Below are 17,339 nucleotides of genomic sequence, written 5' to 3' on the forward strand. Positions count from 1 at the left end.
AAGATGTGCCTGAAATTGTGTAGGCATATGGGTTTGATATGGATATGATGATGCAGGGGTGGATCCAGCACTAGTGCACTAATTTGCATGACACAAGAAAACTGCTCAAAATAATCACTTTGTTTTGTAATGCAAATTAGTGCACTAGTGCTGGATCCACCCCTGTGATGATGTAATTAATATTTTGTGTTTATACAATTCCATTTGTAAATAACATTGCATGCATGTTGAAATATAAACAATTTATTTGTAATTTAAATAAATTTATAAATAATTTGAAATGCAATGTACAGAATACTGTAATTAAATAATTCCATTTGAATAATATAATTGTTTCTCGAAAAACCTGTTATTAGTGTTAATTAGTTTATTAACATATATGTTGTGTACACTATTTTCAATAAACAGTTTCACATCAACAATTAAACAATTAAGTATGTCCTCTTCATTAGTGAAAATTAACGCCTGATCTTGAATACTGATGTTGTTGATCAAACAAATTGAACTCGGAATGAGCAAACTGGTCAGTCAAAGACACCTCTGCTCCTTGTGCATGAAATTCAATGTCAAACAAAACGTCATTGATTCTTTTCTTTGCTAAAATCTTTTGCCTTGGGTTGAGACGTGTTAATGTTTTAGCAACTAACATGCCAAAATGCTCTTCTTCAGTGAAGGAGAGTTGTTTCTGTTCTGCACCTAGGTAACTGACAGCCTTGTCTAACAGAACCATTTTCTTTACTTCGTTGTCTTCCTTTAGCTTTTGTTTCTGTTTCTTTGGCAGTGGTTTGGAGCCATCTTCTTTCTGCATGGAATCGAAACCTTTTGTAGGGCTGATATTTTCTTTAACTGAATCCAAAAATTTCAGGGATTGAAACCACTTCCATTTTGAAACATAAACTTCGTCTGCTCCTTGTCCAGATTTCCTTTTCCTTTCAGCTTCTTTTTCTCTCATGAACTGGCCTCTTATTATCTTCCATTTGTACTTGTATTCTTCTCTGTCGATGCCAAATTCCTTTAACTCGTTGTCAATTTCAGCATAAGCCTTTTCTTTTTCGTCTCTGTTCGAGTAATTTGCATTACCAACATCCCATAGACAGTTTCTTGCTTCGTACAAACTTATCAGTTTCTCTGTTTCGGTGTCTTTCCACACTCGTTCGCTTTTAACCCTTTTTTTATTGCTTTGTTCGTCTACAACAACTGCTATTGTACTTTCAGCCATTTTTCAGCCATTTTTTGTGTTATGCGCATGCTCTAATTGGTAAAAAGTGCGGAAACATATGGGCAAACATGGAAACAATGTTTCCGCAACAAAAATCACACTTGGGAAGCATGAAATGTTTCTGAATTTGATAGGAAACATTTTTGCTTCCTCGGAAGCAAATTTTGCTTCCGCAACAATGTTTCCCAGGGTGGGCAAACAGGGAAACATATGAGGAAACATTGCGAAACATAAATGTTTCCGAAACAATGTTTCCTAGTTTGCCCAGGGCTTTAGTTCATGAAATGGAATGGTTGCTGCGTGTGTGTCCAATTAAATATGGCCTTGAACTTCTCTTGAGTACGTGTGTATTAATGTTCATTAACAACTGACATTCCACAAAAAGAAAGCAGATCGTTCAATTACACCTAGAAGACAGGATTTTAATCATTTATATAGCAAGTTCACAAAGGAAAAGTTCGGAGGTTATGAGGAAGGTATGTTCACTAAGCTTGCAGAAAAGGTTTCTGAATACACACAAGCTAACCCAGAGGCAACAATAAATTACCAACTCTATGCTGGTGATGACATTCCGCTTATGGTTACAGTTGTCACCCCGCTTATGAAACGTGTCCACAAAGATATCGAACAAGCAGCAGAACTTATTTTCATTGATGCTACCTCTAACACCGAAGCACACAATTTAAAAGTGTTTTTGATGTGTACCTACTCATAGTATTGCAGGGGCACTGCCATGTGGCCTTCTTATAACAAGTGATGAGAAGGAGAGCACCTTAAATAAAGGGTTCACTATGCTAAAGAACTGTCTTCCACGCTATGCATTCCATGGCAATGGCCCAATAGTTGGCCCAAACATTATACTAACAGACAATTGTCAAGAAGAGAGAAATTCCCTGAAAGCTGTGTGGCCATCTGCAAATTTATTGCTTTGTATTTTCCATATTCTCCAACAAGCATGGAGATGGTTACTGGATAAGAATAATCAAATCTACCGAATTACATCATCCATAACAGATTGCAACATTCCAGAACCACAAAATTGTGAAACCAATGCTTGTCCAGGCAATGCTTGTGAAACTACAGAAGACCAATATGACAATGCAACAGAAGCTGTCACAGAAGCACGCAATTTGATCTGTGCTAAGTTAAAAAGTTCAAAGAATAAAAATCTAGAAAGGGGTCTGTTGCAGTTTGCACACAGAGTAAAGAAGCTTGCCTGTTCAATGCATGGCAATTTGACATCAGCTCTTTTTAACTTTGGTTCAGTTGAGCTCAGAAAGGGGAAGAATGGTAAAAAGATTAGAGTCCAACCAAATAGAAAGAAGAGACATTCAAATGGGAGCCATCAAGCAGTTACTAAAAAAGGTCGACCAGCTAGTACATATTTCAACACTTACATTGCCACCCAAGAAAGCAAAACGAGATCACAAGTTTGCAGAATCTGTCAGGAAAAACTGTTAATGTGGCCAGAAAATCTGGTTCACATGTTATGAAGTCAAAGACAAATTAACACAGTCAAAACATTCAACTGACCTGCTCAGAACTTTGTCTTAAAATGCAAACCACCTGGAGCTGGTTGCATAGAAAATTTGCTAGAGTTAAATAGTGGGTAATCTAATCATAGTTAGTTTGAAGTTTTAGAGAAGTCATGAGTGCAAACTTTCCAACTTATCATTGATCAACTTCAAGATTTAAATATTTGTTCCCCAAACTTGTATGCCTATGCTTTCAGACACAAGCCTGCTATGTTAAAAATAACAGAACTCTGCAGAACACTGCTGAATTTAACTGCAAAATGGATAGGTAAAAATTTAGTTTAATACAAGGATTTTAATACAACTGACCCTAGATAAATGTTTATTGTTTTAACTAATAACATTTGCAATTGCCTGAAGACTTAATTGCATGTCCTGGTTAAGAAAAAAAATGTTGGAATGGGAATATAAATTAAAAATGTAAATACAAGTACAACTACTGTGCAGTCAGTGCCAGTGATGTTGCTGTTTCTTGTGTCTTTGCATGCTGCCTTTTGCGCTGAATCCTGAGTGACATATTTCACACTCCACCTTTATACCTGCATGCACTACTTGATGCCTCTTTAGATTGCGCTTGTTAGCAAAACACTTGTCACAATCATCACACTTGTATGCTTGTGTATGCACCAAACTTATATGGCTGTTAAGTAAATGCAGGTTTTGGAATGACTGACCACAGTCTTCACAATAAGGATAGCTGCAATTAGGACAGTTTTGTTTTTCCTCCAATGAGCCCATATCTAAATCCTCACGTTTCTTCTGGGCTTCCAGCCTCCAATGAGTCCAATCCTTTAAATGATAAAATAATATTGTGTGATTAATGTGTGATTGAGGTACATTTTATATACATTGGATTTTTTTATCCTTTGGTAACTGCCATACTTAAAGAAAAACCCACCAGAATTAGGTGAAATATTTAAGTGGAGAAATCTCTGTCAGTATTTAAGCAGTGTATATAAAAGCAGTATATATTGGGTTAATATTATTAAATATCTGAAACGTTGTCTTGGTTTTGCAAGCGAAAACCTTTTCATCACTTACTTTTCTTCTCTCACTCCCAATCTCTCTCCAGATCTTTGAGGCTACTGTGCAAACCTTTCCAATATCAGAGTCCTCGCTGAGCTTGTCCATAATACCTGGCTGTTGTAAAACATATAGGTATATTTTTATGAAACTACATATTTCTTACATTAATTGCTAAAGTATCATATTTGATAGTAGTCCAAAGTTAAGGACAACATCATTGCTAGAAACGACTTGGTTATGTACCCAAAGTCTTTCTAACAGACCAATTGAAGACTATAAAGTGAGTGTGGTACTGTGGTGGTTTATACTCTCACTCCATATGCTAATAATATTAATACCAAGTATGTTCGTTTGTTATTTAAATGACCTTATCATTTATGCATGATTTCGCTGGCTGACGCATAACTTTACATTGATCTACAATGTAGGAATAAAATCAACTATCTATGGCTAACCGCAACTTCTTGATAGAAAATATTCCAGCCACTTGGCTTTTTTATTGATTTCTTTTCTGCCGCCATTTCTTCGAAAAATTGTGACTGTGTCTTTGGAGTGGATACTTAGGGAAACAAGGGGATATGATGTTCATGTTGGCAACGACCGTTTACGAAAGGGAAAATTACTGCGGCACGCCAGAAAATACAGAGAGTGGATACGAGGTTTTGCCAAAGAACAGTTACTTTTTGGTGGCGATTCCTAAGATTCCTCTGAAGATGTCTGTAGTGGAGAGGGCCAGGGAATAAAGCTTGAATAGAGGAGGTCAGGAGGCCTGGGAATTTTAACAGCTCTCAAACTTAGATCTCGGTAGCCTCTAAGAGAAAGGTCTCCAGGGCAAGAGGGCGATTAAATGCTTCATCTTCTTCAGGACCAGCTCTCTGCGACTCACAGAGATGAGAGCGAAAGCATCACTTGTTCGAAGCATTGCATGTTTAATGCAGTTTAGAAAGCCTTGGATACTTTCCTTGTCCAACTCAATTACCCCCTCACTACTACAGGACTCGTCCATATAGCTAGAAGATTGTCGTAGATTGTGGACAAAGGACCAAAAACATCCAAAATATGGTCCTGCATCTTTCTTAATGGTTTGTCTGGTATCGTGATACCCTGGGCTAATGGTTTGAGCTATTCGTCCATGGATGGTGTGTAAATGGCATTAACATCAGGTCGTGGGAATGCCTTGACCAGACTTCTTTGGTCAAATTTGCTCAAAGCTTTGCTTGTTGTTGTTGCCAGAAAGGTAGCAAGTTCTTCACTGGCTTCCCAATGAGAATTTGGTGATAGTATATCATTCTCAGTCGAATCTATGTCCAGAGTAATTGTGTCAGTGGTACCCTCGGCAACCACAATTGAACGAGCACGCTTCGTTCCTTGTGTATAGGTTTCTACGTCAATCACCGTCTCTGAGCCTCTTTTGCTTGGTCATCTGACACAACGGGATTTGCTGTATGTATGGTACCCGTGTGATCAACTGATACTACGGGATTCGAAGTTGGTGATGTACCCGTTTGATCAAAATATACTCCAGGGTTATTCGTTTTATCTAATTGGGCGGAAGAATTGAACAACAACTGGAATGTTCTTTTTGTCTGACTTTAAAATTACGTCCGGTTTCAAAAAGGAACATTCGAGTTGTTGTTCAAGAAAAAATTTGGAAAGATCAGCTATAGCTAAACTCTCATGGGAAAACGACCACAAATTTAATTGGGAAGACGTATCCCTTCTAGCCCCTGTGAACTATTTCCTCGTATAACTAGGGAATCAATTGGAATATTCAAACATAAAACTATTCCACAGGAAGGGAGACCATGGTCTTGTTTGTTCTAGTTTTCGCATGCTTAGTTTTCTATTAGAGTAGAACCATACTGATAGAACCTTTATAACAGTTTAATGACATACAGTTATGGAACTCGCGGCGGAATCCTTTGATGTTGCTGTCCCCCTGCTTACGCAATTCCACGCGCCACGCAAATTGCTCTGGCAAGTGTATTTTGACTCTAAAGTAAGGGAAAAAGGCGTTCGAAAGACAAAAAATGTATATATTTAAAAGCTGGCTCTATCGATCTGCATTTTTGCGCCTAAATTTTAAAAACAAACGGTAAATGGTTGTTTTTTTGTAAAAAATATATGCGTTAGGTTAAAGAAGTAAGAAATACAAGCGCGAATGATTTTCTTTATAAATATCAAGTTGATTGCCAACATCGTCGCCGATTATAAATTAGGCAGTTATTTTTCCATCCAGAAAACATCTGAGCTGATCTGAAAACAAGCATGATTGATGTGTTATTTCTACAATTCAAAACACACGAAAAAATTTCTTTGAAAATAATTTATTTTGCCATAAAACTAGCAAAAACTACATGTTTTTTATTCGAATCTTAGCTTGAACTTGAATTCAAAGGATTTAGAATAAGCAAATAAAACTTTTACCTATATGATTATACAATACTTTTTACATGAGTATAAATCCAACTTCACACACAAATGGTAAATGCTAACAGATATTAATTTCGGTTCATACATGATTGTAATATTCATGAAGGACATGCAAATCAATTTCCAATCTAATCTAAAATTAATTATGCAATTCTGTGTGGTTTCTATGAGAAGATTGAAAGCTATTTTCCAATTTTTAGATGTGAATATTTAATGAAAAATATAAATATTTTGTGCTCTGAAACTATAATATGATGATGAATGTGTCCTAACCTTCCCTTTTACATGGAGTTTTAATGTTATAGAATGTGCATTGCATGGATAGATTCAAGAACCAGGCTTTTTGTTGAGATTAATTACATGAATGAATTTAGACCAAGCCTAAATAATTTGGTGGGTGTTATAAAAGCTTACCTATATATGAATAACATAAATTTCTTATACTGATATGCAAGCTATAATTCTAGAACCATTGTCTAACCTTGCTGCTGCTGCTGCTAGATAATTCAATTCTAGAATTTCCATTGGTACCGGCCCAAGAGGGTCCGAAGAGTCCAAAGTGAAATAATAATACGCATAGGAAACAACATAGGGTTCACAAATATCAGTAAACTGCGTATACGTTGTAAAACATTTTTTAATAGCCATCTAACTTGCTATCTTGAACTGTTGAACAGTAGAACTCAATGTCTTGATATGTCATCTGCTCAAAGTTAACTTTGAGAGATTGTTTTGCCATCTAGAAAAAAGTATGACTGTATGTTGGCGAAATATACAGTAGGAGGCAAAAGTTTGAGTCCAGTCGTTATAGAATTCCAGTATTAAATCCTGGCAGTGTATTCGAGTTAAGACATGCGTGCTAGTCTTTCAGTACTTTAAACCATATTAATTGCACACTGTTTTGGTCCTAATGATCTAAATTATAACAAAATAAAGTTCTTATTCCTTTACACTGCCCAAGATGGCTGGGAAAAAGGGCAAAGTGATGGTGCACAAGGACAAATAGTTGCATTAAGTATTGAAGGATTCTTTCCTCGTATGATCGCAGAAAAAGGGAGAATTTAAAAAGGTGGTATCCAACTAACCTTGGAGAGGTTCGAAGAAACTAATCCTACTCAAGCACACTTTTATCTGCTTCGGTCATGCTCGATTTGGCAATATTGAAAGATATAATAGGATCCTAATTAAAGAAAAGTATCATCCAATTCTTCAAGGACATGGAATTTCATCTGGTACAAAGATGATCGCGCGTCTAACTACATGACAATCCCCTAAGCACATGCACATCTTCTATGTGCCACAAATCTTTTAGAAGCAAACTCGTTTTGGTGATCTCGTTCTCATGGCTTGTCACCTCAAATTCCAGATCTAAAACCTAAGGAGCACTTGTAGGACCGTTTTAACTGGAAAAGAGCGAGGCATAGACCCGCCAGCCAGGATGACTTGAGGCAGCTGGTCAACGAATGCTGGCAAGGTATTGGACGTGCGACATTAAAAAGCCTATGGAGTCTATGCCAGCAAGAATAAACGTCATTTTAAGAGGAAAAAAGAGGGATACTAAGCATTGATATGTAATGCATTTTTGCAGATTAACATACGTAAAATGAATATCATAACATCTCATAGTTGTTGTACAGCATGTATTTTTCTGTTTACTCATTTACTTTTTTGTAGTTCACTTATCGGTAAGGTTTTCTGTAGAATATTAATATATGCTGCTAAAACAATGAAATACAGTCATTGGACTCAAACTTTTGCCTCCTACTGTAGTCATATAGACCTATACATTTATTACATGAAATACCAAACCTTCAATTTTTACCTGGCAGTTCTAGAAGCTTCGTGTGAAAATCGCACTCCTCGTAGTTGTATTTCCCGTTTTAATTCGTATTATCGCAGTCATTTTTAATCCAAAAGGAGCAATGTCGGATGGATAAATAAGATTTGTCAAAAAAACGAAGAGCAAAAGACCCATGGCTTTAAAATTGCATTTTTTCTGCTAAAAAATCGAATTTTCCTTATTAAAAAGTGCAAAAACACTTGCCAGAGCCCAGCGCATGCGCATTAAAAGCAGGGGGACAAGATTTGCCGCGAGTCCCACCCACTGAGCTATATAATAATTCCTGGAGGACCGGCTCCTAATGTTTTTTTCTCAAAAAGTGAAGCAAAAAACATGGCGGACTTCGCCCTTCTGCGCATGAGTAGAAGCTTTGCTGACGCCACATGGTCCCCTTTGCCCATGGTAATTACCACTGACCAGGCTCAAATATGAGCCCGCTACGAGAGTTGCTCCCCCCTGGTTTATCTAAACAACAGTATTTCCCCCCTGATTTTGTATGAATATTTTTGTTTTTGCCGTGAAACCTTGTTGTTTTGTATTTTTCGATTTTTTTTTCAGCTACAAAGGCTTGCAATAAGGCGTTTATTTCAGTTATATACAAGTCGTTGACGCTGTTTTGCCAATACCAGAAATAATAATTATTAAAACGTAAAAAAAATTGTGGACAAAGATTTTTATACGATTAGCTGACAGGTTATTTTATTTATTTATTTTCATTATTCATAAATGTTTTCTGTGTAAAATTTTTAAAATACTTGAATATTTTTCGAGTCTTGTCGGAAATTTCGATTATCTTTCGGATATCAATCGGCGACTAAAGGTTACCGGCAGAAAATATGTGGTTATGTGATGTTTTCTTTAGAACATCATGCTTATGCATATCAGCCCATGCATAACTCAAGGAAACAAAGGCCAAACCTCGTGCAAGATGCTGATTAGTAATAGTACTTCAAGATCATACTTCAAGATCCAGAAAATTATAAAAGTTGCTGCAAATTGAAAACAAATTGCTCAGTCAATGCATGACTGTATACATTTATTTTCCATTTAAATAACTATTGTAACTGTAACTAACAAAGTCAACATGGTAAAATTAACAGTTTAATGTTCCAATAATTTGCAAAAAGTTATTTCCAAATTCCATAACATCTTTATCCTAAAAAAGAGAGATCAGACCAAGTTTAACTGTACTCAATAGAGTACACCCAGAGAACAGAACCAGAGAGGAGTAGAAATCATTGCAAATTAACAAGCTTGAATCAAGCTTGTAGCTTGATCAACAAGGTGCAAGATGCCAAGAAGTCTATTAAGCCATGATTATTGACATGGCATTTGACAAGGCAAACAAGATAACATACTAGACTTTTAACAACCACTGTTGAAATCTAACTGTGAAATATTTTGTATCAGCACTCACACAGTCATCATGTTTAATGTTTTAAATTCATCTAAAATAGACTAACGATCAATAGAGAGACTAGTTAGTAGATTCACTGGGAGGATTGAATATTGATTTATCTTAATTGTTTGAATGAAAATACTCATGAATTGGCATTAAATATGAGTGAAAGCTCCAGTGCCTGACATTTTCAAATCCTATAAGAGTTCTATTAAAAAAAACAACATAACCAAAACTCAAAAGGTCAGTTATTCATCTTTTTTCATAAAATATAGTTTTTCATAGCGTAACTAAGTCATGTACCATTGATCAAAAAAGCGGAAGCATATATGCCGTTTTTAACATTAATTTCAAAGGAATTACTGCAACAGACGCTTTGGTAGTTGTCTATACCAAAGGCGAAAAACGAAAATGTTATGAAAACTGGCTTACCTGAAGTAAAATTTAATATCCCGATAGGTGAATTAGGCCATTCACAGCAACATAAGTAGAGCAAGAAAACACTTCTCCATTCAACTTGTTGAACAGTGAAAAAGAGACTTTTTAGATGAAATGCGGAGAAAATATATGCCGAAAACAATACCGAAAACCAAAAATATTTTCATAAAAACCAGGAGGGTGGGATAAAAACCGGACACGTTTTTGACTTTGTATCGCGGTATGTCAGTGGTAATTACCATGGGCAAAGGGGACCATGTGGCGTCAGCAAAACTCAAAATCCGCCATGTTTTTTGCTTCACTTTCTGGCCAGGAGCCGGTCCTCCAGGAATTATTATATAGCTCAGTGGTCCCACCTCTGTGTAGTACTCTGTGCCTTTATCTTTTCTTAATTTAACCGTTTATAATTGCGTGACTTTGTTGCGTGATGTGCTTGCGCACATAGTTTGTTTGTAATTAAACTTTTCTCTGATGATGGCCCGAGCTCACGGGCCGAAAGCTTAGAAATCTAATAAATTGCATGGTGTAAACCACAAACAATTAACAACTTTATTTAATAACACCATGCAAAACTTCAAAGAACATATTTGTCAACTTTAAAAGATATAAATTTTCAGTGTGGAAGCACTGGCTTTCGTCATGGCATGTGGAAGCATAAAAACGCCAACAAGACGGGCCCGAAATTCGTATTTGGTAAAATTATTACTTTTATTGTAAAAATAAAGTCGAAGAAACGCAATATTAGCGTCTATTACCTCGTTATCGATGTTTATAAGCTTTCTGTCAGTATTTTTTAACTTGTTGTCGTTTGTTCTCGGTTATTACTTATTAGTAGGACCGATATTAAGTAGTTGAATTCAATAGCCGGCCTATAGATTATACCCTATGTCTATGACCATGTGGTGAGTCTCGACATTTTTTAACGAATTACCTTGTGATAAGAAGTTGAATGGTTAGGCGTTGATAGTGTGTGCGAATGTTTAGGCATTTATTGTCCTTCAAGCTTGTCCATGAACAAAATATCAATATGAAAAACATGATATTTAGGTTGCCATATTAATTTGCATAGCATATGCCATGATACGATTTCAGTCAATTATTCGAGATTTTGTACAGTTCTTAACAGATCATTGTACATGTGATGTTTTTACAACATTTATACAATACTATTGCTGCAATTATTTGCAAATTTTATAAATGATCACAAATTGATTGCATAATATGTAACAAAAAACACAGTCTGATGAACTTCTAAGCTTCTAAGCTGTTATGATTTTTTAACTTTGGGCAGTTGGTTGTTACTTTTTATAAGTCTTCAGTCTTTTGGCAAACAGTTGATAGATACACTGTGGTATACACCTAACTTCCTAATTATAACAGTAATGTTGTAGTATATATGAAACATTGCTCCTGGAGCATGTCAGGCAAAATAAAGAGTGACTTGTTGAATATAGCCTATATGTAATTAAAAAGCCTTAAAAAACCTTTAATGAAGTAATATCAAGGGGTTAAGTTACAAATGACACTATGACACCTTAGCACAACTTTTCATAATAACAATAATAATTCATAATAACAATAACAAATCCACATTTCGGACAATGGCAAAACTAAGACTAAGCAGACAATGTGATACCATGAGTTACAACAATCACACTGGATCCATTCAATATTCCCAATGTCCTCCATATAGGCTTGAGGTGGCTCACGCTTTTGACAGTCCTTACAAACACTATCTTCATTAGACTTGTTTTCTTTAATCTCTATTGCAGTCTTCTTTTTGTTTGTCATTGATTTTGTTTTTCCTTTTCGTTTTTCTTGAATAACATTAGAAGGAGGTTCTGCTGCTGTGTTTCCCCTCCTTTAGAGAACATATATATTCCCAGAGGTCACCTGATTTCATGTAATGACCAAAACATTTGCCTTTGTACTCTTTGCAATTTTGTCCCCCAAAAGGATAGTTTGGGTCTAGTGTGGGAATTGGGATAAAAGAAATAGGTGGGCCATTTTCAAACCAAGTACTCTCTTCCTTCGGACGACCTTTCAGGCAAACTGGGTGAACACATTCAGTTTTATAACAGCACTAAAGAACAAATACATATTTTATTGGGTTATTCTTTGCCAAATGCATATTACGAATTGTCCATACTCTCTGAAATTTGAAAAATTCCGTGTTCTTTTTCCTGAGTTGCTCCTTTGCTACTTTGTTTCCTTTTATGAACACTTTAAAAAGGTCGTTTTCTTCTTGGTATGTCTTGCTGTTAGGTCCTTTGTAAAGGTGAATGCTAGTTGATGCACATGGTGCTCCATTAACTCTGTTGATATACACATCTATGGCCGAGTCTTTTTTTTCAAGAATATCCCTGTTTATTTGTCCAGAACCATCACTGCAGTTGCCATTTAGGGTGAACGGTATAAACAAATTGGCATAAGCTAACGCTAGGCATCCATTCTGCAATTCAACTCTATTGCGATAACTAGCTCTGCTATTTCTTGAAGTGGTGGCACAGATTTCCCCTGTCGTTTCAGTTTCCGGAAAATTATATGAGGATGTCTGGAGTGTTGAAAGATGTTTGGTGACATAATCTGTGTGAGTGGTAAATGGCCCATTCCCTTTCATAGACAAGGTCTTGTGTAGTCTATGAGTGTTCATTGTGTCTCTTTCAAGATTCATTATGTTAGAGCCATCTTTTAGCTGAACCATGTTTAAGCCAGAATACAGTGCCAAACTCCAATGACTGTCAGGATTGTACTGCAAATTAAAACCTTTTCGAGCGCGTTTTGAAACAAAACGGGCGACACCTTTACACCGCATTGCAGATCTTCGTCGCTTATTTTGGGCAATGCAAAGTTGAACAACTGAGCAGTATGAGAAGCTTTGCTTGTATTTATCTTCCAAAAATTTTTTTAATTCCTTTGAATGTGGCCTTGTTTTTAACTTTGCAATTACCATCAAAAGTTAGGACTCCGGTACGTCGCCAGGCATCTGCTCCAACGCCACAACTGCGAACATACTCCTCAATTTCTTCTCCAATGCCTTTGCACTCGGAAATGATTCTGGACAGCCTTTTGCTCCGATGCATTCTCAGATATCTTTGAGATGCAATTCTTCCTTACTTGTTCTCTTTGCTTTTCTCCATATTGCTGCCCTTTTTCTTAATAGTATCGCACCTCCTTCACTTGTTAGACTTTAAGGCACACCTTCTGTTGCTTCTGTTGCTAAAACCTCTGCCTCGCTATCGTCAGAGTCAGAGCTAACTATAATCGCTTCTTCTGCATCCTTTTCTCTCTCGTGTTTTTTATTTACTGCATTGTATGCTTGAGGATATTTTTCTGTGATTATCTTTTCTTGTTTAGAAAGTTCTTCCGAAGACAATGAAGGTAGTATATCTCCAAAACGCTGAAGTACCTGGTTAAGCCTTTCTTCCACCATGTCATTCAGTGTATCTCTAAGAACCATCACAAACTGGTACCAATTGCAATCATTATCTTTCAAGACTTTAAGCAGGTTGTATTCCTTGGATACATCGTCAAGCGCTATAAAATGTTTGCCGTCAGGTTCTTCAACAACCTCACCAATAGTTTCTTTTCTTCAATGGGTCTGCTGCTCGACACCTCATTTTCTGTGACATCAAAACCCAATGAGTTCAGCAAAGCTTTGTCATTAATTTAGCAATGTTTTCTATGGACTCTTTTATCATCTGAGCATGTTCCATTGCTTCAAACTTTGAAGTTCAAAGACTTTGCTTTGCCTATGGTTTTTCATTCGGAAGCGATATAGACGCTCTGTGCGGGTGGAAGAGAGTCCACCAGCCTTAACTGCTACAAATTTTAGCCTTTTAGCCTCGCTCAGAATCTGTCTCAGCGACTTGTAATAGTTTTTTGAAATCATCCTTCGAAAAATTGTTCCCTGCGGCCTTTTTACTATTCTGTAAAAACTTGCATGCAAAGCCTTGGAATGTTGTATATTTAACGGTTCCTTTCTCAACTAAATAGTACTGGAAAGTGCCAGCATGTATCTCGCCGACCCTGATAGCTGCCAATGGTATACGAAGCAGCTTTCTGCGAGCATGCAACACAGAGTATGTTACGCTGGGGCTGGAAAGAAGAAACGCATCTTTTAACAACATAAAACCATCCTCTAAAATCTTCATGCCCACCTTGGCTAGTCCCTTGCATCCTTTTTCACAAGGTTTTTTATGTTGATTGTTGCAAACAAAACTCATAATTGTCACAAATTGATATAATGTCAATCTTTCAACTCTTGAAACATAATAATTATTTAGTTTATCATGCTGGGACAATTTTCTCTTTTGTTCTTCTAAAAAGATTTTTGTCAATTGTTCCCCTTCTGTATTTATGAATGTGCTACAGGAGGGTCCTTTCAGAAATTTTTTACTCTTGCATCATCAACTGATGTCGGACTGTAATCACTGATATCTTTCTCTGACTGAAATATGCTCATTCTTTAAGTGGGGTGGATTGTAAGTACTAAATATAAGCACTTATAATTACTCAAATTCATGCAATCATATTTGATTTTGAAAGTTCATTAGTAGGTGGATTACACTGTACCTCTATGCGCAAGAATACAAGGGTCTTGAAGAGCTATTTTGCCTGCAGCATCATTTACAGCATGTTGATAGCTGGTTAAATGGAAGCATTAATTTTTACTAAATATTTTCGCTTTATCCAATGAATGTTGATGCATTCAAAATTGATTCCTGTGGAAAAATACAGACATTTTTCTATACCACATTGCTAGCTTATAGTGACCAATGCCAAACTTTGCTTAAACAAGTACGATCGTACTATTGGACCAGGAACTGGTTAAGTATAGATTCAATCTTTCTCTCCAGGATGAAATTTCAAATATCTATGAACCTAGGCAATCTTGCGGTTATGTTAAAATTATCGCTTTTCTACAGTTTTCATCTGCCTTTTCAAAGACATTTAAAATATGCCGAGTTGCACATCTATGTCCTAATCTATGCCGCTGTAGCTGGCGAGAAGCTAGCGTTGCGTGCACCGTGCCACTGTCATTATAGTCGTTTTTTATGTATATGTATGCTGGGCAAACCCTAAACAAATAAATAAAAAATAAGAAATGGCCTAGAGAGAAACGCATTTAACGCAATGGTCCTATAGTCATGAATATATATTGTGTACAAAACAACGAAAATACACGACCTTCTAGCTTGAACTCATAGGATATGAATATTAATAATATCAAAATTTGCCTCCCGCTACAATCTGACATGGCTTGCAAATCTTCTGCAGAATACAAGCACAAACAATTTAACTCCGTAAGTCGATAGAGAATAACCTTTAAGATAGTTGTGTGAAGTTTTATCACGATCTGGTGCGAAATGATGGAGCCTTAGCCATTCGAACTTGCTTCAGTTATGCATACTAATATTGAATATAATCTATACGCATTACTACGCTACAATTTTGAGTTGCTTCTAAATTTCTTTAAAATAAAAAAATCAAAATTATAACTCCGTCAATCGATGGGGAATATCGCTAAGAATAGTTGTGCGAAGTTTTATTGCGATCTGATGCGAATTGACGGAGCCTTAGGCTTTTTTAAAGAGCGTCACCCCCTAACAACAACAACAACAACAACAAGAAGATTAGCCGCGTGTGGGGACCAGTTCCTGGTCCAAAAATGTACTGCTATTAAGTCATAAAAAAAGATGAAAAAACAAGATGTTGTTTTTTGGAGTTTGTTTTTTCTTAAGTCATAAGCTAGTGGAAGTTTAAAATAAAAATCAAAAGCATCTGTAAAACCAAACAGACCATATTGAATACAATCTTAACTTTATGGCATTAAATACAAAGTTTAAAGACTTCAAGGGCCAATACATGGTTAACAAATATGTGATTAAAGCAAAATTGTAAACATCTAAGAGCTGATTCCACCTGATTATTGCTTCATTGCTTGAACAAGTTGTACAATAGTGGTATAACTACATATTTTTAATTCAGGTCCAATGCTTATTTGACCTCCTTCAATAACTAGAGTTTTTCCTCTCCCAAGTGCTTCTTTTACATTTGCTGTCTCTACAAAACATCCAAGTAATGAGTGTATTAAAGTTGAGTATTTATACAGGAAAAATAAACAAGACATGTGCATCAGTGCATGCAGTACGTACCTGCTTTTTTTGATAATTGGTCTGATGTTTTTGCAACATTTTCCTAAATTATAAAATTATCAAACTTTGATTATTTTTATTCCTATCTATGATGCCTCAGAAAAACCCATCCACAGGGTGTGTGTGTAATAGTCCAAAATGCTATGGCCTATGTGTCATTCTAGCTATGCTTGTAAAGACCGATATTGCACTGATCTGACACCCCCTTATAAGAGTTGCCTTCCAGATGCTTCCTTGACTTGTTACATGCTAGTTGAATTTAGATTACATTGTTTTGTGCTCCTGATGCCTAAGGGCCTGTTCATATGAGCCGGACCAGCCCGCTTTAGCCGGGCTAGCTCGGCAGTGGCGGGATCTCGCCTCGCGTATTATTTTACTTTATTTGTAAAATTGCATTCACATGGAACCGGGCCAGCCCGGCTTTGGCGAGATCCCGCCTGAACGAAGCGAGATCTCGCCTTTAACGGGCTCATATGAAAACATCAAGCGGGCCAGCCCGGCTCATCCGGGCTGGAAGTGCTAAGACTGCGCATGCTCATTGTTCTCGAGTTAATTCCAAAATGGCGGCTAAACATGAAGGAAAGAAATATTTTCGCTGGTCGCCAGAAATGATTGAAAACTTAATCAATTGTTTGTCATCATACAAAACCGTTATGGAATATAAATCTTTAGATTTTGATGCTGATAAATCGGCACAATATAAACATTTAAGGAAAGAAATGGCAAAGTTATACGCAGATGAAGATGAATCTTTCTTCTGACCTGTAAGCCAAAAGGTGCCTCTCTTAGATGATGAGCTTGAGGAGATTAGCGACGAAGAAAGGGCACGCATGAATAAAGAGGGGGCTCGTGTGAAATCGTGCATCGCCAAGGGATATAATCGTATTGTTGAGAAAGTCAAAGAAATACGACAGAGTTTCTCAAAAGCTGTAGTGTAGGGCACCCGCAGTGGATGTGGTAAAATAGTCTTCGAGTTCTACGAAAAGCTGATTACTATATGGGGTGCATCCGCCAACACTGAGCCACTGTCATTTGGAACAAGCTCAGAAATGCTGAATAATCAAAACAACAGGCAGCAAGATGAATTGAGTGAGGATGAGGATTTTGATGATGTAGGGTGTAGTGGTAGTCAAGCGCAAAAACGAAAGTCTACAGAAAATTCCGTCCCGATACTTGTGGATAACAAACGCAAACATTTAGAGAAGAACTTATCAGCCGCAGAGCGGGATAAAATTTTGATCAATGAAGCGAAAGAAGATAGAGAGGCTCATAATAATTTCACAGCTGCAAT

At 36.7% G+C, this 17,339-nt stretch overlaps 1 protein-coding gene across 1 annotated transcript; it reads right to left on the reverse strand.

Annotated features, from left to right (window-relative positions):
• Window positions 1–225: 225 nt before the first annotated feature.
• On the reverse strand, window positions 226–1,483 carry LOC114534417. The gene has a single exon (XM_028555862.1). The coding sequence runs from the start codon at window positions 1,217–1,219 to the stop codon at window positions 449–451; it is 771 nt and encodes a 256-aa protein (XP_028411663.1). The 5' UTR covers window positions 1,220–1,483; the 3' UTR covers window positions 226–448.
• Window positions 1,484–17,339: the final 15,856 nt, after the last annotated feature.

This window comes from Dendronephthya gigantea, unplaced genomic scaffold, assembly GCF_004324835.1.
Source record: "Dendronephthya gigantea isolate DGI-Jeju-01 unplaced genomic scaffold, DenGig_1.0 000100F, whole genome shotgun sequence".
NCBI classification, from domain to species: domain Eukaryota; kingdom Metazoa; phylum Cnidaria; class Anthozoa; order Malacalcyonacea; family Nephtheidae; genus Dendronephthya; species Dendronephthya gigantea.